The 25409-nt window shown below is 46.6% G+C and overlaps 1 protein-coding gene across 1 annotated transcript in view; it reads right to left on the bottom strand.

Moving 5' to 3' along the window:
- Positions 1-25409, bottom strand: part of XXYLT1 (xyloside xylosyltransferase 1) — a 110802-nt gene that overhangs the window by 74870 nt on the left and 10523 nt on the right. The window contains exon 2 of the mRNA XM_049775985.1: positions 23271-23418. Within this exon, the coding sequence (XP_049631942.1) occupies positions 23271-23418 (148 nt within the window). The remainder of the gene's footprint in view (positions 1-23270; positions 23419-25409) is intronic.

Raw genomic sequence — 25409 nt, 5'->3', positions numbered from 1 at the left:
ACATCAAAAGTCATTCTGTGAGGCCAGTGCAGTGGCAAAAGCAGCATGGCGTCTGCCTTGCATGTGGTAACCTAGGATGGACCAAGGTTCGATCCCCAGGTATCCCATATGGTCCCCCAAGCCAGGAGCGATTTCTGAGTGCATAGCCAGGAGTAACCCCTGAGACTCACTGGGTGTGAACCAAAAATAAACAAACAAACAAACAAAAGTCATTCTGTTGAGGCCAGAGCGCCAACTCAAAAGGGGAGTGTGCAACTTTCTACTCAGGGTGCCTGGATGGATCCCCACTGCTAATTGGTCCCCTAAACACTGCTGGGAATGACTCCTTAAGCAATGCATGCTGGGTGTGGCCCCCAAACAACAGAAATAACTGCTGCTAAAGCCTCAGTCATATTGCCACAAACCTGCTTTTCTGTAAAATGCCGTGAGGCAGAGTTTATAATCCTAGTTTGAAAACTCAAGAAATTGATCATGCTTGACTCATCAATGAGGTTCCCACAGTAGGTACCCAGAAAAGCTGCTATGATGTTAATGTTTGAGAAACTAAATGCATCATCTGTCTCCCTCTGAAACCGCTAGTTCTTGGGTTGGGACTGGCAGTCTCTTGGGAGAAGCTGTCTTTTCTCCTCCAAGGCCATGGCTTGCAGGTCACAAAAGAACAGGGAATCACCCAGAGTCCCAGAATCTAACTGTGAGTGTCCCTCATCCCTAGATGGGGCAATTTGGGAGCCACTCAGAACTCAGACTCACTCCTCAGCACCCCCAGGCTGGAAGGGAACAAGAAAAGGGTCAGAGAGAGCAAGGAGGCCTGAGATTTCCCAGGCTGAAAGAGTTCTGGGAAACCAGAGGACCCACTGAGAGGTGTCTCTGGGGAGCAGCATCCCCTCTTCAGTGCCATGATGAAGGTTTGCAGGGCAGAAGGACATAGAAAATGGGAAAACTTGGGAAAAATAAAAACTAGTGACCCAATAACAAAAATAAAAACTAGTGACCTGATGAGGGTCAGAGTGATAGTATATGGGTAGGGCATTTGCCCTGCATACAGCAGACTCAGGTTCAACCCCTGATACCTCATATAGTCACCCAAGTAGCACCAGGAGTGATATCTGAGTACAGTCCTAAGCACCACCGGATGTGGCCAAAAGGCAAAAGTTAATGACTTGATATGTGCTAAACTTTCTGGCCCATAAAATTCGCTTCATTTCCACAATTGTGTTTTTAAGAGCACAAAGGTTCAGTTTTGACAAAGCTGAGCCTGCCCTTAATCTGTGCATGGTGTGTGTGGTGTGTGTGTGTGTGTGTGTGTGTGTGTGTGTGTGTGAGAGAGAGAGAGAGAGAGAGAGAGAGAGAGAGAGAGAGAGAGAGAGAGAGAAAGAGAGAGACACGGAGGGAGAGAGAGAGTTTGAGTGTGTCTGTGGCAGGTGAGGTGTGTCTGTGTGTATGAGTATATGTGTAAGTGTGAGTATGCATCTATATGTGAGTCTGTGAGTTTGTGTGTTAGTGTATGTGATTGTGTGCATATCAGTGATGCAGAGAGAACCAACCATCAGGCTCTTCATTAACAGGAAGCTAATTCAGTGTAAAAGGAACTATAGACAGGGACGAAGCTATGGTGTTGCAGTAGGGCATTTGCCTTGCACACAGCTGATCCAGGCGAACCTGGGTTCGATCCCCTGGTGTCCCTATGGTCCCCAAGCCAGGATTGATTTCTGAGCGCATAGCCAGGAGTAACCCTTGAGCATCACCAGGTGTGGTTCAAAAAAACAAAACAAACAAAAAGAGAAACTATAGACAAGCTGGGGAACAAGAGTACTTCATGCTTATGACAACAAAGTTTTGAGGGTAACACCATAAACTAAACACCAGAAGGATGATCACAGACACAATGGGTGGGGCTCTCCACACATCCAGCTGTGGAGACGGGCACGGGAACCCTCTTCCAAAGAAACAGACGGCATGATTCAACTGAAGTATTCAAAAGGATCTGAAAGGAAGCTTCCTCCCTCATTTCTTCTGAATTTCAATCCTACTGGTAGATTTCAGATCACCAGTAGGGACCAACTAGATAGCTCTGATCTAAATTGTCTTTGTCTTTAAACTTGAAACAGCAGAAACTCAGTGACCTTCACAACCCCCACTCTCACAGACCACCTTACAAAGCAGTGGCCTCCTAATCTAGAAATGGATCAGAAGAGTTGCCTATGCCTCCATCCCCCCCGCCTGAGCCCCTCTTACTAGGGCCCAGAGACCAGGTCCCCCTGGACCATCAACATCCTTCTCCTAACCCCAACTCTCTCTTTCTCTTTTCCTCTCTTTCCTCTTTTTTCTCCTCCTCTTCCTCTTCCTCCTCCTCCTCCCCCTTCCCACTCTCCCCCACACCAGGAAGCCAACACTGCAGTCAAGGGAAAACTCTGAAAAGTCCATCTTCATGCCAAATCTCATCTTCACCAGTAGACCACATGAAAAAGCGAGGGACAGGATGTAGGGCAACAACCTTGCAAGAAGCTGTCTCAGTATGATCCCGGGCACCTCATGGTCCCTGAGCATCTCCAAGTGTGGCCCTTGAGGCCCCCAAGCACCTCTGAGGTGGGGACACCATCACAATCCCCATTTCTACAGGCCCTAATGTGGCAAAACATCCTCCAACCCTCACACTGAACAGCCAGAAAGGCTGGCTGAGAATCACCCTGGGCATTGTTTGGGGGCAAAAAAGAAAAAAAAGCTGTAGAGGTTACCCCAATATTTTAGTAAGGGAAAAATAAGGGAAAGGCTGTATTGGTTATCCCTATATCTTAAGGGTTTTTTTCTGATTAATTTCCTAAACATCTAGTATTTTCTACAGCTCACTTTACAGATTATAGAAATCAGGGGCTTCTTGTCCCTATATTTGCCTTTTAACGCAGCAGTTCCACAGAAGACCTCATCCCTGCTAAGGAATATTTTTGGAGAGAAGGGAGGGAGGAAGGAAGGGTACTTGCCTTGCTCCCTGCCAACCAAGGTTCAAATCCTTGGCACTATTTATCCTAATCACTGCTAGGGGTCACTCCTAAGCAGAGAGCCAGGAACAGCCTTTGAGCAGCGCCAGGTGCAATCCCAACTCCATTCCCCAAAAAATTAAAGAACAAAGAAAGAAGGAAAAGGAAGAAGTGGTGGCTAAAGAAAACTCAGCGGGTTGAGCAGAGAGGCTTTACATAAGAGGCTAGGGTTCAAAACACACACACACACACACCATAGTCCCTAAGCACTGCCAGAGTGACCCCCCCACACACACCAAGCACAGAGGTGGGAATAGGGCCTGAGCACTACCAGGTGTGGCTCAAAAACTAAAATACATAAAAAGAAAGGGAAGGGCAAGGAAGAATGGGGTGTGCTGGAATGTTTGGGGATGGCTCTTCTCTACTCTATGAAATAGGAGAATAATCAGGGTTTGGGAATGCCCTGGGTCTTTGAACTTAGACAAGAAAGAATGGAAAAAGCAGCTCAGCTGAGGAATGTTCCATCATGATAATCTGATTAGTAGGACATGACATTTTAAGCACATCTGCAGAGATGTGGGAGTGGGGCAGGGACAAAGGGGCCATTCCCCCAGAACCAACAACAGTTGGAGGGAAAAATGGCAGAGGAGCTGCTGATACCCTGTCCAAGAAGAAGCAAGATGGGATCCCACTGGGCAGGGTACAGGAGAGAGTTTTATTTTATTGTTTTTAACTTTATTATTTTTTAACTTTGAAGCCACCCACTGAACAGGGGTAATAAAGGCAGTTTGTTATGGTTAATAAAAATCAGCTTTTGGATTTCAAGATTTTGGAGCTGGGAGTCTCAAACCAACCTCCCCCCAACTCTGAGGGTAAGGGGGACCCAGGATCACATGGCCTGGGCATGGGTACAAATGATGGTGTGAGGGGGGGAGGGAAACTTCTTTTCCTTCTTTCAGGTCCTTCTGAATGTCCAAAGGTGAACTCTGACTCTTATTTCTCCAAAGGAAGTTTCTTGCTCCCCTTCCACTCTGAAGCCCCGATGCTGTTCTGGCCACCTCTCTTCCTACCCTCCTCAATCCTTTCTCTGAGATCTGTAACAACTATTTTCTTCTGATGGCCCTCTTTACTCTCCAACTCTGAATTTAGACCAGAACAGTCGTATTCCAGGACCAATGACATTTCTCAGAACTCCTAAAGGCTGGCCTTGGGTGGTGAGAGTAAGGAGTTAAGGCACTTGCCTTATATGTGACAGACCCTGATTCAACCCCAGGTACCACATATGTTCCCCCAGGCACTGTCAGGAGTGATCCCTGAGCACAGAACCAGAAGTAAGTCCTGAGCATCACCAGATGTGGCCCCCAAAAGTAAAACCAACAACAACAAAGCAAAGCACAAACAGGCTGGCTCTTCTGCTGAGGCTTAGGGTTCAGGACTTGGTGTTCCAGGTAAAGCTGTTCCCCGGGCTGTGTCTATCTCCTTCTCAGTACCTTCCAGAGCTGATTCCCAACCATACCCCACATTCAGAACAGGCTTAGATATATGTCATGGGGGTCTGCAGGTACACAAAGTAATGATAAAAAAAAAAATCTCTAGATGAAAGCACAAAGCACAGAAGCTGGAGTGACAGCACAGAAGGAAGGGCAACTACTTACACAGGTTCAACCCCTGGTATCCCATATGGCCCCCAGAGCCCTGCCAAAAGTGATCCCTGAGCACAGAGCCAGAAGTAAACTCTGAGCACCAGATATGCTCTCCAAACTAAAAGGTCCTGTGTGACAGGGCTTACCCACACACTCTGAGAGCTCTAATCTGTAGTTAGCTGAACTCCATGTCAGCCATCAAGCTTCTGCCACTGAAAGCCTCACTAGTACTGTGCCCTCACCCGCTGGCACTCTCTTCCTTGGCCACTTGATTTATTGGGTCCTATTTATGCAGCAGGAGAGCAAGGTGAATTTAGCTGGTCAGTTTCTATTTTTTATTTGTAAATAAATTCTTTAATTTTCCTTCACCAATGTTCCCAGTTTCCTTCCCACCATCCCCATTGCCTACTTCTGTGGCAGTCCCCCTCCCCCTTTTAAATACCAGTTTGCAATACTGTTACTAAAGAGGTATGCATATTATCTCCTTTCAGCACCCAGTTCCTGTCCACTATGATCATTTCCAGCTGTCATTGTCATAGTGGTCCCTTCTCTGCCCATTGAAAATGTATACAATCAAACAGGAGATGGGATGGCTGGGGTGAGAGATGAAAGCAGGTAAAAGGAGACATCAGCTAGTCTCTGTCTCTCTGTATCTGTCTCTCCTTTTGTCTCTGTCTCTCTCTGTCTCTCTGTCTCTGTCTCTGTCTCTCTCTCCCCCCACCCCCATGCCCAGATTAACTATACTGCAGTGCTTCTCAAATAGTGGGGCGCAGCCCCCTGGGGTGAATGTAAATGTTTGACCTCGACAAACACCGTCATAGCAAGCTAAGCCCCATGTTTATGTCTCTGTATGTTTCTGGAGCTGAGAGTTGCTGTGTCCTGCTTCAAACCCGGCTTCAAAAGCTACGCACTGCAAAATGTGCTCATTGTCGCCATTAATCCAGACATCATCTCTGATTAAAAAATCAGCTCAAATTATTTTATATACTTTTGTTTTTCAGGTTAAAGTTTTTTTTTAATACAGATACTATTTACAGTCACGCGGGGGGTACGAAAAATGTTTTCTTCTTCCTAGGGGACATGACAGAAAATAATTGAGAAGCACTGAACTATAGGATTAGGTAGGGCTGAGTACCAGACAAACACAGAATACAGACAGGGTTTAGGCATAGGTACAGTCAGTCCTTGGATGCCCAAGCAATGACAAGGTGCTGAGCAGTGGAATTTCACCTCTGAGCATCTTAGCCATGGCCTGAGACTAGGAAAGCTGAGCTGACTGAAACATCTAATGTACAGTTCCAGAGAAGCCATGTGACAAAAGTTCAGACTAGGAAAGTTGACAGTGGATAGAGACCAGCATAAAGACAGGCCAGACCATCAGACATGGGAGTCTAGTAGGTGGCAAGGAGCAAAATGTAGGAACTATTACCAGCATCATAAGACAGAACAGGGATGCCATCAGTGGGTAAAAAGAGAGGTCTGGACGTTGGGGAGGGACCCAGACCCATCTGTTTAAACGTGGTCTATAAAATCTAACTTCTTAACCTTCTGAGTTTGTATACAAATACTCAAGGACAATTTTACACAATACTCAATTCCACCAGAGCAGGAAAAATCCACTTTCATACTATATACCTTCAATGTTCTTCTCTCTGATAAGCTTTCCTCATGATACCACCTAGCTCCCACCAGACTCTTCTTCTTACCAGCACCCCTCATTTCCCTTTCACTGTCCCTTTTCCCCCTGCAGGTTATTAACCACCTGGTCTGTCGCCGATTCATATCTCTGTACCGTCCATTCCCTAAGGAAAGAAGCCACATATGTTTTTCTAGTCCTAAAACTCAGGGCTGAATTTGGTGTATGGCTGAAATTCGATGCGTTGTTTGTGAATGAATGTGTGGGTTGGACATACCACCACTCCAGACCTGTATGTTTTTACTGGCATATTGGTGGAGAGCCTGCCTCTGAGTCCTCTCATCTTTTCTTCCAGTGTCCCTTTCTTTGATTATCTGCCTCCACTACTATTCTCTCATTCTTCTTCTTTTTCTTCTTTCTTCTTTCTTCTTTCTTCCTCCTTCTCCTCCTTCTTCTTCTTCTTCTAGGAAATTTCAAATTACCACTGCAGCACAACAAGGAACCATAAGGAGATAGTCAATCATTCCAAGAGGCAATTTCCTCCTAATAATTCATCCTGGCATTTATTGGAGAGATTAAACTCAAGAGCTGCAACATTGAGTAAGGTGGGGAACAAAATAGGCTTTCCGCCTCTGAAAATTATTTCACTAAGCTGCTTTGATTTTAATTGCTTTGCGTGCAGAGCGAGGTAGAGTCCCAGCTGCCGGCAGCTGTCTTCATTTGCAGCTGGACGTGAGTGCTGCAGAAGACATCTATCTCCTTGGAATACATGCTTTTGGTGCAGGAAGACCTGGGGCTTGAGACTAGCTTGGGCGTGGTTAACAACCACTTGTAAACTGGATGAATGCCAGGAAATGGTTAAATTTCCCTTTTTTATTAAACACTTCAAAGACTTGTCCTTGTTTATCACCAACCTTTCATCCTTATCCTGCTTTGAAAAAAATAAGGAAAATATAAACCAGTCCTCTCTCTGAGGAACACTGTACTAAAAGAAAGTCACCATGAAATGAGGCTTCCCAGCACATGAGCCCTATTTATGTCTCAGTGATTTTTTGGGGAGGGTTACTCCTGTCTCTGTGCTCGGAAGTCACTCCTGGCAGGCACAGGGGACGATATTGGATTCTGGGATTCGAATCACCATCCGTCCTGGATCAGCTGCTTGCAAGGTAAACGCCCTACCGCTGTGCTATTTCTCCGGCCCCAGGTTTGGATATTAAATGAAAACAAAAAAGGTCTGACCCCAAAAGATATCCCTCCTATATGAGGGAATAAAAACCTCAGAGATTTTAGGGGCTTGAATAACATGATAGCAGGTACAACTCTTGCCTTTCATGTAGCCATTCTAAGTTCGATTCCTGGCACCTCATTTAGACCCCTGAGTTCCTTCAGGAGAGATACCTAAGCACAGAGCCAGGAGCAAGCCCTGAGCTACCCCGGATGTGACCCAAAAAAAACAGGGGAAAAATTATATGGCTGAATTTTGGTGAGAGCTGTACAACTGTACAACTCTACACATTTACCAAAATTGCTGTTTAATCTTACAGTGAGTGTAAGTAGTATATGTTTTTGTAGTATGTCGTTGTAGTCCAACAAAACTATCTGAAAAATTAAAAACGATGTAAAAACTTCTTTTAAAACATAAACTATAGTCTTGAGGACATCACTCTAATTTTGGTTGTGGATATGGTTAAATGCCTTGGTGCTGAGTCCTTCACTCTGGGAAACCCACAGGAATTCCACCCTGACCTCCACTGCCAGTTACCAACTTTGCGAATGTCCTTACCAATCCTCCTAAGTCAATTTTTAGGAGTCACCGAGAAATGCTTGGGTCAGAAGCATCATGCCAATTCTGATCAACAATATTACTACGGCCATCATCATCACCAGGGTTCATGGGAGACCAAGATAGGCACTGAGGACCCTCCCGTGGACCACTGCTTCCTCAGAACACAGCCTTTCTCTGCTTTTAGAAAAGCCATCTTTGGGGCTAGAGAGATAGCATGGAGGTAGGGCATTTGTCTTGCATGCAGAAGGATGGTGGTTCGAATCCCAACATCCCATATGGTCCCCCAAGTCTGCCAGCAGTAATTTCTGAGCGTAGAGCCAGGAGTAACCTCTGAGCGCTGCCGGGTGTGACCCAAAAACAACAAAAAAAGAGCCATCATTTTCTTCTTTGTTCTTTCTGGGGCTGTTTCACTGTTTCCTGTTTCACTGGAGCTCAAAAAGATGCGAGAATGCAGCCTTTTCCATTCATTCATTGTCCCAGTAGCTCCAACTTGCAAAACCCACTAACTATGAGATAAGTTCTATAGAAAGGCCCAGGGTCCAGAAGTTGCTGTCCTAGAGGCCTTTCTTGACCCCCAGAGGAGGGCCTCTGCAAGCATGTTCCCTCAGGCACACTTCATGTTCTATATTTGGTCTCACTGTGGGCTCCTCATGACTTCCAAGTGACAGCCCTTTATCCTCTCAGTCAGCTGGACTGATGCTATATCTGGAACTCTGCCTCAGTTTCTTTGTCTGACTCTGTCCCACCACCCTGCCCCCCCCCACACGTTGCACCTGCTTTCCCTGGTCAACAGCACTGCTCCTCAAGATGATCTGGGAGGGACTACCAGAACAAATGCCCTAAATATTGTCTCCCCAGCCCCCCAGGAGCTGCATATCTGACAGAGTTTCCTACAGTGGGTCCCATTTGCTGGCTATGCAGCACTTGCAAAGTAACCAGCATGATCAAGGAGTGACATTCTGAACTTTCTTTTGTTTTCATTCATTTAAAGGAAGTGTTTGGGTGGGAGAAGACAGACCTCTGGCAGTGAGTGAGCCACAGGTTGGCCATACTCAGGCGCTGCTGGCCACTGAGTCAAGGAGTCCCTAATCACCTGCTCCCTTCACTCACCCAAGGTTCACTGACCTGCTTCCTCTCCTAACCCAGGAATAATTGCTATTCCACTCCTACATCTAAGGGCAGCTCCCCCTAGTGAGTTGTAAAGACCACACAGAGATGAATTAGTCCATATCAATTCAGGAGATGAAGGGTGTCAGGTCTTTCTATTATTTAATTTTTATTTTGGACCAGAATCAGCTGTGTTTAAGGCTTACTCCTGGCTCTCAGCTCAGGAAGTCAAGAGCCCTACTCCTTGTAGAGCTTACAAAATCTTATGTGGTACCAGGATCAAACCCAGGGCAGCTGCATGGAAGATAAATGCTGTACTTGCTGTACTATCTCTCCTTCCCTTAACTGAGTATTTATAAAGCTGAATAAATAACTTTCTGTATATTTTCATAATAGTAACATTATATTAAGATTTTTGAACCCAAATTATGTAAGACAAAATTTGAATAGTTTGCAAAAACTCAAAAATATTAGGAGAAATATTAGAGGGGGAAAGATTTAGTCAACACTAATTCTAAGTGGTTAATTGTCCCTTCATGGAGATTTTCTTTAAAAGGAAACGCCCCATTTGAAGATTAGCAGGGAGCAAGATGAGGCAAACCCTTTTGCTTCAGGACCAGGTGTTTCCTTTTAAAAGCCAGGATTGGGGCCAGAGTGATAGTAGAGTGGGTAGGGCACTTCTCTTACACACAGCTGACTTAGGTTCCACCCTAGCACCACATATGGCACCCCCATCACTGCCAGGAATGATTCCTGAGTGCAGAATCAGGAGTAAATACTGGGTATACCAGGTGTGGCCCAGAAACAAAACAAACAAACAGAAGGTAAAAGAAAAAACCTGGTGTCAATAAATATTTTACAGCGTAACTAACTATCTTGGACTGAACAGAAATCAACCTGCATTGAGGCCACTCTTTTCTGCACTTCCTGTGATTGAGGTGGCAAGGAATTTTCATGGTTCAATTCACTTTTAACAAGAGTTGTCAGTCTATATTTAGCTGGGATAGTTAGAATTTTGAAAGAATACTTTCAGCCGTGTGTGTATGTGTGTGTGTGCTTTGAAAATCTGAAATAGTCCATCTGAGAGTTAGTGATGAGTGGAGTAATACACTACATTTTTTTAAACCTTTGTTCCAGTCATCTTACTGTAATGATTATCCTAGGAATTGAATAGGAAAACTATGGGTCGAATATTTGAAACAATCTAAAAGAAGGGCATGTGGTCAAGTCACTTGAGCTGACACGGCTCCCTCAGCTGCCCCTGAAAGTCATCCACAACCTCACAGCCTCAGCAGCCAACCTCCCTGTGCATCCCTGGAGTTCCTCACACAAGAACCAGAGCCCCTCAGAAATGCTCTGTCCTCTCTGCCTCACTCACTGCCAAGCAGGACCAGGAAAGGGATTTAGAGAAAAGCAAATCTGGAGGCTTCTCTGTGGGGGGGTCCTGCAGGTTTAAGACTTGGAGGGAATTAGGGCTCAAATTTGCTCCATCATCCATTCCAGTTGGAGAGAGGAACCCATCAAGACCCAATATACTAATCCTGGCTCCTCCTTAGAGTCCTAAGAGACATAAACTCAGGCTAATCCTGGGGTGACTAATTCATACAGGCAGAGAAAATCTAGTAATAGGTCAATGGGGGCTTGAATATCTATAGCAGAAGTCAAGCTCCCCAATTCTGTCTGATTTAGGTACAAATAACTATGTTTCCTGAATATGGATGGAGCGACTGTTGAGGACAAGAGCATTACAAAACCAGCTGAGATTGGAGGAATCAAATTAAGAGGCACAAAAAGTGGAATCATATGATGTAGGGGAACCTCTCACTGCCCACTTTCTATACTCTTTAGGTTTTAGAGATGCTCTTCAGTAACAAGTTGCCCAGACATCTCATGTTGGGAAGGTCAAGTGCCTGAAGAAAGAGTTCCAAGTCATGGTGATTCCATAGTAAGAAAAGCACAAAGCAGAAGAGCTGCAAAGCTAAGAGTACCATAAGGATGTCCCTATCACCACTCTGAATGAGACGCACACCGCCTGCACACTGCACAGCCTTACCTAAACCAGTCTCTCCCCACACGCACATCCAGCTGCATTGGGCCTGATCTGCATTCAAACTGAATAGAGTGGTTCCAGTGTACTGCAACTCTGCAAAACTTCTGAGCACGAGCATCCCCATGGCCACAGAGTTTTCCGCAAGTTTTCAGGCAGGGAGGAGTGGTATCCCCAGTTCTGGATAGTCAGTTCAGGCAGTAACTCTCCTGTCTTGGCAAACTAAACTGTTTTCTATCCCACTGAGGCCACTCATCTCTAGAAAAAATGCAACCCTAGACCGGGGTTCTGGAAGGCTGGTGCAAAAACCTATTCCCTGGGTAATGAGGAAACATCACTGGGCATTTGCCAAGCCTGCTGGAAAGAACAAATCTCTACCAAAAATAAAAAAATCAATGAATATGGGCTTGCTGCCTGCAGATGAATTTTGATCAACTGTATTGCTGGGAGACTGAAATGAATTGGCATTGTGAATGGTGAGCTGCAGCACTGCACAGAAGAGGCTCCAGAGTTCCAAAGCAGAGAGGGAGAGAAGCCAGCAGGGACAGCAGGAAGGAGGGATTAGATCCAGCTAAGCACATTGTCTGCTCCGTGGTCACTGCTCAGCTACCCCTTCCCACCTCTCAGGAAAAAACCCAGGAACTATCCTTTCCTAAAAATGCCCGCTCAGGGTGCTGTAGAGCTTCAAATTGAATGAATTATTCCTAACACATCTTTTTTGCTTTCCTGGTGAGACCAAGCTCCAGAGTAGTGCTTGAGTTCCTTATCTACCTGTCTCCCCCTCAGGATTCCAGGTGCCTCTAGAAAATGATTGTTCTCAACACCTTGAGGCTATAGCACACCCTACCAAGACAGAATCAAACTGAGCCTTGCATAGGTCTACCAGGTCCTGGGTCACCTAGATTGACTCTGAATTCTAAATCATGAAGGCATATCCCAGATCAAAACAATGAGTATTACCTCATACCCTGCAAGACTGCTATTACCCACACAAGAACAATTGCTAAAAAGGAAAAGAGAAGAGCATCTTTGTACACTGTTGGTGGGAATGCACTTGGGTATATTCACTAGCCACTGTGGAATCAGTAAACTGTCTCAAAAAATTTGAGAGTTCTATACAATCTGGTTTTCCCACTTTTGCATATTTACCTAAAGAGTACAAAACCCCTCATTTAAAGAGACTGAGGCCCTTCCATCTTTATTGCAACAATATTTACAATAGTCAAGAGTTGGAAATAACCTAAGTGCCCACAGACTAATTGTAGGGAAAAGAAGATGAGATATATACACACAATAACTACTTTTTAGCTACAAAAAAAAAATTTTTTTTAAATAAACCCTGCCATTTGCAGCAATCTGGATGGATAGGCCCAGAGGGTATTATGCTTAGTGAAGTCAGTCAGACGGAGAAACACACACACCATCTCACTCATAGGCAGAACATTTAAAAAAAAAAAAGAGAAGAAACTAAATCAAACAGAAACCAATGTTTAGCCTAAAAGACCCAACCATTAAGTACCAGAAGGAAAAGGCAAAAGAAAATTAGGTAAAAAAGAGTCTACAGTGTGGTGAAGTTGGAATTAGTTCAATAGTGAACTTATAGTAGTTGGCACAGATGCTAATTTATTATCATGTAACCCTAAAATCCATATAATCTCAGTATTGTGCCATCTTGCTCTTTCTAGCTACAACCAGACTGAACTGTATTTAAACTGGACAGTCAGTCCAGAGCATTTTACATCACTGCAACTCTTGATTCTCAAGGCAAAAAAAGGTAACAAAGCAGTAGCCTACTAAAACCAAAAAAACAGAGATGGAGCAACCCTTAAACAGTTTAGCACATTGGGGCTGGAGTGAAAGTACAGTGGGTAAAGTGTTTTCCTTGCAAGTAGCTCTGTCAAGAGTTACCCTTAAGGTTGGCCAGGTGTGCCCTTAACAACTTCTCTCTCTCTCTTACACACACACACACACACACACACACACACACACACACACACACACACACACACACACACATATTGAACATTGACTCTGGCACCACTGCAATTTGTGTTAATTAAGCCACAGCCAGGAGTGACACACACACACACACACACACACACACACACACTGAACATTGACTCTAGCACCACTGCAATTTGTGTTACACACACACCCACACACACACACACACACACACTGAACATTGACTCTAGCACCACTGCAATTTGTGTTAATTAAGCCACAGCCAGGAATGAGCCACTGGTGTGAATGTACAGAGAAAGGTGCCAATAGCCGTGTACATGCTCCTTTCCCTGTCTGCTTCTCTTCCACAGGACTGGCCCACAGAGTCATTTACTGCAGGCCACCTACTAACTCTCCACGGCTCCGGTTCTATGGGTCCCCAATACTATCTACTGAGGCTGGTCGACCAGCTAACTTAGGTGTGCTGAATATCTGTGGTTACCAAGAAACCATGCATAGTCGGATTAGCCCTAAGAACAAAGGCTGGGACAGAGGTTGGGGGCATCAGTTAACAGCGAGGGTGGAGAGAAGATGCTAAGGGAGGAAATTATGGTCAGATTAAACTTGGTGCAAGGAAGGCATTTTTTCCAAAGCCTGGTGGTTTTTTCATTTCTAACCAGAGCCTGGAATTTGCTGTACACAATGTTCTACAAAACTGCTATCATTTAAAGCAAATTTGGTATAAATCTGTGGCCATACAAACAAAACTGACGTCTCTGTGTTCCTGACAGAACTGCCCACAGGCAGGGACAGGAGATGAAGAGGGGGCAGGAGGACCTGTTTTAGCAGCCAAAGATCAGTCAGTCTTGGGCTTGGATGTCTGGAAGGGACTCTGGACCTCATGGGTTGCTCAGCAACCTGGGCAATGCACTGCTAGTCCCAACTTGTCCTTTAAAAGTCAAGTTGAACTGCCCCTCCCTGACCTGCACTCACTTCATGATCCGGCTAGGACACACAGAGGCAGACACTCTGTGACATCTCCAGGACTTCCCTGATAAGCTCTCATGCCAACCAGAAACCTTTCCAACACAATGAGGGCCAGTTTCTAAAGTGGCTTCATGAATGTCAGCTCAATAATGCAATATGATTAATCACAACAAAAGTTTTGACCCTGGTCGGTAGATGAGAAAACAGGCAGAGAGAAAGAGAACCTATAGATTAGGAGATGAGGAAAGCTCACACAGGTCACAGCTGAGCATGTAAAAGGGCTCTCCAGAAGCTTGGTAATTACTAATCAAATTAAACACACAACTATCATGAAACTCAGTTATTGTGCTTTAGGGCACTTATTTCAGGGACAATAAAAATTGTGTTCATATGAATGTCATAGCAGTTGTATTCATAAAACATTTGTATTCATACAAATACAGTTGTATTCATAATTACAGAAGCTGAAAACAGTCCAGATGAATGAATGATTCAATGAAGAGACTGGAGAGATAGTACAGCAGGTAGGGCACTGTCTTTGCACATGACTGACCGATGGTTGCTCCCCAGCACTACACATGGTCTCCTGAGCTTCGCCAGGAGTGATCTCTGAGCACAGAGCCAGGAGTAAGCTTTGAGCAATGCCAGATGTGTTCCCTATCAAACAAAACAAGAATCTGAAATGGGAGGATAGCAAGAGATGGAGCTTGTGATGGGGGAAGTTAACAGCTGTTCCACAGGCCCTGCCTGATTTTCAGTTCCTTCAGTTCCTTGAGGACAGAAAATCTTGTGTGTTGGGGGGAGGGACCATTAGAATTCAGACATGCAGACTATAGAAACAAAAATGCAAATGATAGAAACAAAGATGCAAACTGACAGAAACAAAGATGTACTTAGGAACAGGGAAAGGAAAACAGCTGGATGGACAGTCCAAGCTCAAGCTCTTTCCTTCCTGCCCCCTCTCCTCTTTGTGGCCCTTGCATGAGCCTTGCTTTCACTAAAGGGACAAAGAAAATAATGTAATAGGGATCAGGCCCAGGGAGCATCTGGACTTTCTGGGAGGTCAGCAGGTGAACACCAGAGTGTCCCAGTCAAGCCTGTAAGAGATTGGACACCCTATCAACTCACAGGATATGGGTCAGTCATCTAATCAGCTCATAGATTCATGGTCACACCCCAGGCACTTATTCACTGCTAAATTTCACTCTGTAGGGATGATCAATGACTACAGTAGACAATAATGGGACATAATGCTTCTTTAAAAAATATTTATTATTCCTAAAAATAAAAAGAATATTATTCCTGACTCCTTTAATACTGATGGGAAGTCAGTGTCTACTCCATCCACCTGTCTACCCACCTCTCCTGAAGTCAGAAATTCAGGCCTGAGTGAGAGGAGAAAGGAACCAGATATGACTGGAGAAGTTAGTTCTTAGTTAACATCAGCTCAGCTCTGAGATGAAAGAGGAAAAGCCAGTGGTCAGGACAGCTTGACCTGTGTCCACTTCTGAGGTGCAAGCAGCAGCGAAGGATATGTCCCCCACCCCTGTTGGGTTCCTCATAGGAAACGCCAGGAGCTCTGTCCTTATGTCATCCAATTCAACCCTGAATTTACAGATAAGTGTCAAGTCACCTCATGTCACCCAACTTAGGACACTAGACCTCACCCCAAAGGTTGGTGGGGAAGGGTAGCTTGGCTGACAATGTTTTGAGAGCCTGTCCCAGAAGGGGGTCCTTTCTAGTGGGCCAAGCTAGAGATCAGGGAATTGAGGATCATTAAAGGAAGAGTTAAAAAATGCTCTAAGAAATGATGTGGAGGGGCCGGAGAGATAGCATGGAGGTAGGGTTGCAAGGTAGGCCTTGCATGCAGAAGGACGATGGTTTGAATCCCGGCATCCCATATGGTCCCCCAAGCCTGCCAGGAGCAATTTCTGAGCGTTGAGCCAGGAGTCACTCCTGAGCACTACAGGGTATGACCCAAAAGCAAAACAAACAAACAAAGAAATGAGGTGGCACGGGGGCTTGGTCAGGGGATAGCGAAAAGTCAGAGAAGGATCCACTTTGAATGAATGTGGGGAGCAGCACAAAATGTCAAGGCTTTGGGGAAATGGGCCAGACTGGAGGGATCAGGCCTGGTCCCAGACCCTGCAGCTCTGTGTCTTAGGAGGCCCAGGCCTTGCCAGGAACACACCAAAAGCTATCCAAAGCCAGAACAAGTGGGTGGGGCTTATCAGGGAACACCAAGTAAAGCAGAATGGAGGTCTGGTCCAAGATGGCTCAGCCCCAGGTCCTGACACCCACGATGACACCTGTGGCTGCAGGAGAGTGAGCACTTCCTGGCCAATGCACGCACAGCTTGAGGGATGGAAGATTTTCTCATATGTAGCACAAACACACACATGCAGCCCCTAGAGATGATGCGTACAAGCATAACGGACTATGTGTCCAGAGCAACCTCAGTGGTCCTGGTCTAGCTCTGTCAGACTCAAGGGCATGTGACCTTTGCCTAGGCACTCAAGGTCAAGCCACCTGGCATACCCATCACCCAGAAATCTTCCACTGCCCTGACCACTCATTCCCCTAAGGCCTAGCTCAAACCTGCCTCATCCTGATATCGAATTCCCAAACTCACATACTCAGTTGACCTTCTGCCCCGTTTTCAGAAAAGAATAAAACATTCAGTGTCTCTTCCCTAAAACATTCAGACACACTGAATTTACCTTTTTTTTTTTTTTTTTTTTTTTTTTTTGGTTTTTGGGCCACACCCAGTGACGCTCAGGGTTACTCCAGGCTATGCACTGAGAAATCAGCCCTGGCTTGGGAACCGTATGGTACGAGGTGGGGGAGGGATTAAACCGAGGTCCGTCTTAGGTTAGCGCATGTAAGGCAAACCCTACCACCTGCACCACCACTCCTGCCCATCCAATTAACAAACAGCACCTTTCAACTGCACCTAGGCAAGTGCCATGCCCCATCCCCCTACACACACCTCACACCACACATACTTATACACACATCTGGATGGTGCCAGGCTGGCCCCAGGAGCAGCATCACCTACTGTGGGAAGCACCATACCTGGATTCAGCTGCTCCTCTGAATCCCAACAGAACAAGCAGCTCTGATCTAGTCTGTAACCCCCAAAGAACTCCCAACTTCCCTGAAGCCTGGCCTGATAAGCATCCACGCCTAGATTCCCTTCTCCACCCTGGAGGAGATTCCCCACAGGCACCCCGCCTGCACCCTACTGCCCTGCACATCGGAAAGCAGAGCAAGGCCTCTGGCAGAGGACCTGCACAGATGTGACAATGATCAAAGCGGGCGGCATCCCTGACCAATCATCAAGGATTTCCAGAAAAGATCTTGAAAAGCTGTAAGGCCCATTCCAACAGCAGAACCAAAATGGAAACTATTTCTGTGCAATCCAGCGCCTGGCCAAGACTGTCCTCTCTGGACAAGAGCTTCTGGCGTTAACTTAGCAGGAAGTGGGCTTCAGCACATTCCTATTTTTAGCCGCTCGTGACAAGCTGGCTTAGCTGTCCCCTTTAGAATCAGAGAACTCCGATGCCGCACTGCTGGCACTGAAATCACTGCACACATGTTTATAACCTTTGCTTGCTGTTTATCTAGATGTTTTCGCTTGGGCCACTTCCTGAGCATCTGCTCTTCCTCTTGCTTTCTTCCACATGAGAAGCCCACACTCCAAGTCACGCTGAACCCAGGGTACCAATTACCTCCTTGTGCACATGGAACCTCCTCTATATCCTCAGAACTTAGGGGGTCTCATTCAGAAACAGCTGACCAGCAAATTCCAATGCCTAGTCAGGGTTCACTCATAAGAAACATCTCATTTTTATGCAACTGACTGAAGTGGTGGGAAGTCATGTCCAGGCAGCATCAAATGAGCTTGAGAAACAGCGCTGAGGGCCAGAGAGAGAATACGATAGCTAGGGCAGAAGCCTAGGATAAGCCTAACTGATTCAATTTGTGGCATCTCAGGGTCCTTGAGAGCAGCTCTGGAGGCTCCCAGCACCACTGGGGTGGCCCAGGTATCCCTAGAACTGTGGGGCCTGAGCAGCACTGCATTCTCAGGCTGCTGCACTGAGCCAATGCCTCAGGTGGCAAAAAGTTGCGGTGGCTGGGGGCATTGAACCTACTGAGCACTGCCTGAGAGTCCCCCAAGAAGAAAGAAACAGTGACAAATCAAAGGCAGGCCTTGACCTGTATCTTCCAAGCAAGTGTGTAGGACCAGTCTTCCATAGTAAGGGTACCTCTCTTCCCAGCACAGAAAAAACTCCAGGTTTGTGCTGACCTCAGGGAGGGTTGGCTTTTGTGGTCCATTTCATCAAGCTTGGGGGTCGAGGAGCCCAGGAGAGATAATTAGACAATCTCTGCAAAGCTGGGGATTTGGGGACAGAGTATTTCCTTTCTGATACACTAAATGTTTCCAGGAAAAGAGGGAAGCGGGGAACAATCTAGTGCAGAGCAGATGTGCAAAGATCCTGGGACATGAGTGAGGCATGGCTGTTCAGTCTGAGCAGCAGACCAAGCAATGGGCCATGGGTACCCACCTCTAGCAAGCAGTAAGACAAAATCCAGGTCCATGGCTTCAGGAACTGGAGCATATGCTTTATAGGGCCCAGCACCATCTGAGACCCCTAGCACTGAGCTAAGAGTACCCTTGGAGCACCACTGTGTGGGCCCCCAGGTACAAAAAATGTTTTAAAAAGAAGTCAGCCCTCACCAAATGAGTCCCAGACCATTCTGTCTGTGGTGCCCCCACTATTCCTTGCTCTGCAGATATGATCTAAGGGTACTACTGAGGGGCACAAACATAGCAGGTCAACTTCCCCCCTATTGTAGTCAACCCCCTCCTTAGGGTACAGAAAGGAGACAAGATTAAGAAAGTAGTTGGGAGGTCCTGTGTGCTGTTCTCATGTACAAGGCTGGCCAGAAGGAAGACTGTCACAGCCAGAGCAATGTCATGCACAATGTCAGAAGTGGACAGGGGGTCCAGCCCAACCCATGACCCTCCCAGGAAGCTCCTTGCCTTTTTTTTTCTGGGTCACTCCTGGCTCTGCACTCAGGAATCACTCCTGGCAGGCTCAGGGGACCATATGGGATGTTGGGGATTGAACCTGGGTTGGTTGCATGCAAGGCAAGTGCCCTACTTATATGCTATCACTCCAGCCCCGAGCTCCTTGCTTTCTTACCTATCAAGTCGGGGTACAGAATTGTCCTAAAACTCTGATGACCTTGTGTGGGGAGGCAGGTGAGTGACATTGACATTGTAAGGCTCACCTCAGACCCAGGAAACAAACACCCTGGGGAACAATCACCACAAAATCAACCTCATTAGCAAAAAGTCTTTGTTTGTTTTTTGGGCCATACCCAATAGCACTGGAAACTATGCCCTGCAGGCTCTGTGGAACATATGGGATGCAGGAGATTGAACCCAGGTGGGCCATGTGCAAGGCAAATGCCCTACCCGCTGTACTAACTGCTCCACCACTACCCTCAGTTTTAAATTTTAATTTAGGAAAAGTAGGATTGTTGATCATGTGAAAACTCAAATCCCAGTTTTCTAAGAATTGTCCTTATTGTTTTCCAAATGGGCTGGACCAGTCAACATTCCCACCTACAGTGGGAATGACTAGCATAGCGAATGAGTGGATGAGGTTCCCTTTTCCCCAACATCCAAGCCAATACCAGTTGTTTTTATTCTTTGTGATATATGCCACTGGAGTGCTAATCTCACCAGTGTGAGACAACACCTCAGTATTGTTTTAATTCGCCTATGATCCAGCAATGCCACTTTTATGCATCTACCCTAAAAGCCCCCAAAACTCTATTCAGAAAGAACATTTGTGCTCCTATGTTCATTGTCTAAGAAGAGAGCGGATAAAGAAACTCTGGTACTTACTCTACACAATGGAATTATGATTGGCCATATTCAATTTTTTTAGTATCTTTATTTAAACACCTTGATTACAAACATGATTGTGTTTGGGTTTCAGCCATGTAAAGCACACCCCCTTTCACCAGTGCAACATTCCCATCACCAATGTTCCAAATCTCCCTCCTCCTCACCCCACCCCCGCCTGTACTCTAGACAGGCTTTCTACTTCTCTCATTCATTCACTTTGTTATGATAGTTCTCAATGTAGTTATTTCTCTAACTGAACTCTTCACTCTGTGGTGAGCTTCATGTCGTGAGCTGGACCTTCCAGCCCTCATCTTTTGTCACACAGGGATATTTCAAGCTGCCTCAGTGTCTTGCTACCCTGTTTTGTGGGCTATGGGTTCTCTAAGGAGGTTGGGTGTTAGGCTGGGAAGGGGCAGGGTGTTTCCAAACCTGGATGGGTGGTCCAGCAGCCTACGCATGTGTCCACATGGTTAGCTGGTTCAGCGGGAAGGACCATATTCACTTTTATCATAGTAAACTGTATGACAGTGGAGGGGGAGGTTAAGAAATAGAAAGTGTCAGAAAAAAAAAGAAAAGAAAAAGAAATAGAAAGTGTCAAGGAAGCTCTGAAAACAAGAGAATGACACAGAATCAGCAAACTCTATGAAACCATTCAAAGAACTGTCAAAGGCTCCAATGACACCATAAGCATGGTAGTAACATTCAATGAACACCGCAAGGCAGCTTCTCCTGTACCAACTCTTTCAAGTTGAGTTTCAATCAAGGTTTGATTTCATATTTTTTGATGCATACCAAAAAACAACCTAGAGTGCTTTAAATATACTGTGTAATTCCTACTTGGTTTGTGATGTTTTAAAAGCCACCTGCTGGGAAAACACTGGAAGGTTAAAAAAAAATAGTGTGTGTATGTGGTGGTAAAGGGTTAGCTCTTTAGTTTTTTATTCTAATATCATTTTCAGATATTTTTTCATGAATGTTACTTTTAAGTGGAAAAAGGAGGGAAGGTGCATTCACTGTGATTTGGGGACAGCAGGGTGACCCTTACTTTAAAGAGAAGGAGGAAAAGCTTCAGTGTAGAGGCAGAATCTGGATTTCTGGGGCAAATCCCAACCAGAGCTGCCTGAGAGGAAGCTGAGAGGCCTGGGCGCTTTCCCAGCCTGCTTCCACGGGTGTGTCCAGAGCTCAGGTCCTGCTCTAGCTCCATTCTGGCTCGGTGGAGGAAACATAATGCCATGAAAAAACTGTCACCCAAACAGCAAGACTTGCACAAGAAAGAGAACAATCAGTCAAGGCTCCAGACACAGTCTTTCTAGATGAGAACCCAAAAGAGGTATCAGGAAAGACCAGGGCAAATTCAGAACAGCTTGAGGGTCTCCTGGGAACACAACACAGAAACTGCAACGTTCCAGCCCAGGAACTTGGCCAGGACAGCCCAGAGTTGAGAAACTGGAGACCCCCTTTCTGCCTCCACAGGGAACCAAAGGCTTGCTCATTTCCTTCCAAAACCCTCACCTTTTAGAAACTCCTAATAACTCTCTGAGGAAGCTATCTGTGGACAGAGGTGAAAATAAATGTCTGGCAGTGCTTTTTCACTTGGTGAAAGAACCCAGAAAAAGGCTTCGAGTCTGGGGTTCTGCATCTCACCTGCAGACTCAAGCTCCTTGGAAGAAGTGGTCTGCTCACTGAGGAACACCAGGACAGAGTCATCCCCGCAAAGGGAGGCCTGAGACACGGAGACTCACTCAGAAGAACAAAGGTCATCTGTGACAGAGCTGGGATCTGTCACCATTACACCATTACACCATTCCTTCCATTTCCTCATCTTCGTTGCCTCCACTACAAGTGGGGCAGGAACCTCACTTCCCTCCTGAGCTGCTGATCTAAGAGGAGCATCCAGGACCAGAGACATACATAGGAGAGTAGAAGGGCTCTTGTCTTGCACACAAATAAACCAGCCTCAGACCCTGACATCCCATTCGAGCCCTAGAGCACCTACCAGGAGTGATCCCTGAACTCAGAGGCAAGAGACAGTGCTGAGCGCTACTGGGTGTGGCCCAAAAGCAAATAAACAAAAAATTTTAGGGGCCAGAGCGATAATACAGCAAATAGAGATTTGCCTTGCACAAAGCCAACCCAGGTTCAAGCCCCAGCATCCCATATGGTCCTCCAAGCTGGCCAGGAGTGATTTCTGAGAGCAGAGCCAGGACTAATCCAAATGCCACCAGATGTTGCCCAAAAACTAAATGCATACATAGATATATATTTTACATAATAATTTTGGGCCTGAGAGATAGTACAGTGGATAAGATGCTTGCTTTGCATGTAGCCGACCTGGGTTCAATCCCTAGCATTCTATATGGTCTCCTTAAGCACCACCAGGAGTAATTCCTGAGTGCAGAGCAAGGAGTAATGGCTAAAATAATATTAATAATAATGATATAATTTTGAAAAAATTAATAACTACTTTGGGAAGGAGACTGCCCTGTCACATAGTAGTTCTTTTTTGGTTTGGGGGTCGCATTGCTCAGAGGATACTCCAGCTGTGCTTAAGGGACTGCTCCTAGTAGGGTTCAGGGTACTATATGTGGTATCCAGGATTGAAAAATACAGAGAACCATATGCGGTACCTGTGATTAAACAGTACAGTGATTGCCTGGCACGCAGCCATCCTGAATTCCATCTCTGGCCAGGAAGGATTTCTAAGGATAGAGCCAAGAGTGGCTCACAAATCCCAAAACTAAATTCAGAGGAGCAAGAGCCCAGATTTAGGTAGAGGGAGATCTAGGGCAGCATTCTTCAACCCTTTTACCTCTGTGGATCAACACCTGTCCTACATATGGGCCCACAGAAAGGCACTTACCAGAGGAAGGCCAGTGCTCCTAAGCTTTCCACACATGCGCACTGACATTGATCCACAGACCCATGGGTCCACCTGTCATGAATAACCTGAGTCTTGGGGTGCAGGGGTCCATGTGAGAAGAGTCAGAGCCTGTTTCAATCACGAGGGTGGGGGTGAGGGGCTCATGTCCCCATCAGACTTCAGCTGAGCTCTACTCTCTATACATGTCACCACTTCTCCATGTCGCAGAGCTCAGAACTTAGACACAGAGCCACCTGGCACCACTTGTCCTCCTTTACACCATGAAGATGGAGAAGCCCTGCTGGCCCCCAGCACCATGAGGCAGGCTCACACAGGTATAAAGCCACACTTCCAGGGGTTACCTTTGGGCATGATTTGGTGCATGGCCACCGAGAGGAAGAAGATGGAGTCACTGTAGTAGGTCCCAGAGCCCGCACTGAAGTGCTTCTGCATGGCCTCCACCACAGGGAAGAGCTTGTCTGTCAGCACCGTCACATCATGGAACAGCACCTGTGTGGGTACAGGGAAACAGTGTGAGTATTCACACTGGGCACACAAAGGAGATGCAGTGAGGGCAAACAGATGGGATGGAGGAGAGAAGGTTCCCAGTAAGAGCTGAGCCATGGGAGCAACCGGGAGGGGCACTGGGTGGCTGTGGTCAGGGTCGCATGGGAGGTTGGGATGGGCAGGGAGCTGCTTCCTGCCTCTTAACCTCAAGCTAAACCATCCTGAAACCGGGCTCCAGGGTCCTGACACTCAGATGCACCAGCCAGTGAGGGGTTGGCCTTTCTGTAGGCACAAATCACATTCCATGGGTCAGCCGGATGTCCCCGCTGAAAACCATAGACCTCAGAAAAATACTGAGCATGGCCAGTATATCTCTCTCTCCCTCTCCCCTCCTCTCTCTCTCTCTGACACACACACACACACACACACATATACACACAAACACACACACACATTTCCTCAGACTTCTGTGCAATGTGACTGCACAGTCAGAGGCAGGAGCATCAAAGAATGCTTTTGGTTGGGCTCACAGTCCAGGCGAGCAGAGCAGACAAGACCTGTTCTGATTTCCCAGGCTCCACCAACCGCACCGCCTCCCTCCTCTTTCGGCACCATCAGGGATGGAGGAGGAGTGGCAGTCAGCTGGTGAGGAGCAGGCAGGACGCCAAGGACCCAGAGGTGTTCCCTCTGCTGGACAGCAGTGCAGATTGTAAATCCACCCTACACACATCCCTACCTCCCAACACAGCTCTCCTAGGTGTGGCCCCAACGCAAAAGGAAGGAAACAGGAAAGAAAGCAAGGGAGCAAGCTGACGTTTCTCCTTTAATTTACCTATTTCCTTTCTACTTTCCCTAACTGCTTTTCCCTTTGACCTTCCCTTGGGAATGAGGTGGGGCGTGGGACTACACCCATGGGTGCTCAGTTCAGAGAAGGAATTCTCAGGAGCATTTCCAAGCTTGGTGCTCTGGGGCTGCTTCTGGCAATGCTCAGGGAACCATGTGGTGCGGGGGATTGAACCTGTTCTTCCCATATGCAAGCAACAGTTCCACCACTGAGCCATGGATCACCCCAACTTAGCCCTTTTCTTTTTGGGAACCTCTCAACTTGAAACAGTGAATCCAGACCAGGCCAGTGGTTCCTCAACACTTGCATTTTGCTTTCTGCCTCAGCCCTACCCATCTGGCCGCCCGGCCATTAAAGCTAGGCAGCCCCACCCCAATTCAGGTTGGGTATGCCTCAGGAGGAATCTCCTGAACAAGCAATTCACCCCATCCCTGCTTTCAATACCCCATGATCCTCCCAACTCCAGTAGTAGTTTTTTTGGGAGACCCAGCTCATGACCAGCCCCTCCCGACTGGACAGAATGACTCACAGTGATCCCTGCCCTGGCCTTGTCTATCAGGGCCTGCTCATCCCTCTGTCCCGGACTGTATCATCATTCAGGCCCCAACTTTGCTCAGGTACCTCCTCCAGTCCTCACAGAGCCATCACTCTCACCAGAAAAGGACCCCATTTCCCCAGCTCCCTGAGAGGACTTAGGGTCTCCGTGGGTGGGTCAGGCAAACCTTGGGCCCAGCCCCACACACAGATCAGTCATTGGAATGGACTTGATGGACCAGGGCAAGTTCTGAGCCCCAGACAGGGCAGGGGTGACACCAGTTCCTCTGGGGGTTGGGAAGGACCTGAGACAGGCATCTAGCTCAAGCCACAACATATCCTGCACCCCAAGTCCACAGATGCTTCATTCATGAGTCAGCTTTTCCCTCTGAGCCTCATGACACTTCCAACCACCATAGAAAGCTGGTCTTGGTAGCAAAGCTAGAAGCTGAGGGATGGTTCTCAGAAACTGAGCCCCAGTGAAAAAGGCACAGCCAAACACACATGCACACAACATAGATGTGCATGCATACACACATGTACACAACATACATGTAGATATGTGCAAATATATACATACCAAATGAGTGTACTCACAAACGTGCACCTGTGAACA

This window comes from Suncus etruscus, chromosome 6 (assembly GCF_024139225.1).
Source record: "Suncus etruscus isolate mSunEtr1 chromosome 6, mSunEtr1.pri.cur, whole genome shotgun sequence".
Lineage (NCBI taxonomy): Eukaryota > Metazoa > Chordata > Mammalia > Eulipotyphla > Soricidae > Suncus > Suncus etruscus.
The sequence above is the reverse complement of the archived record's forward strand: the minus strand, read 5'-3'. Positions and strand labels throughout refer to the sequence as shown.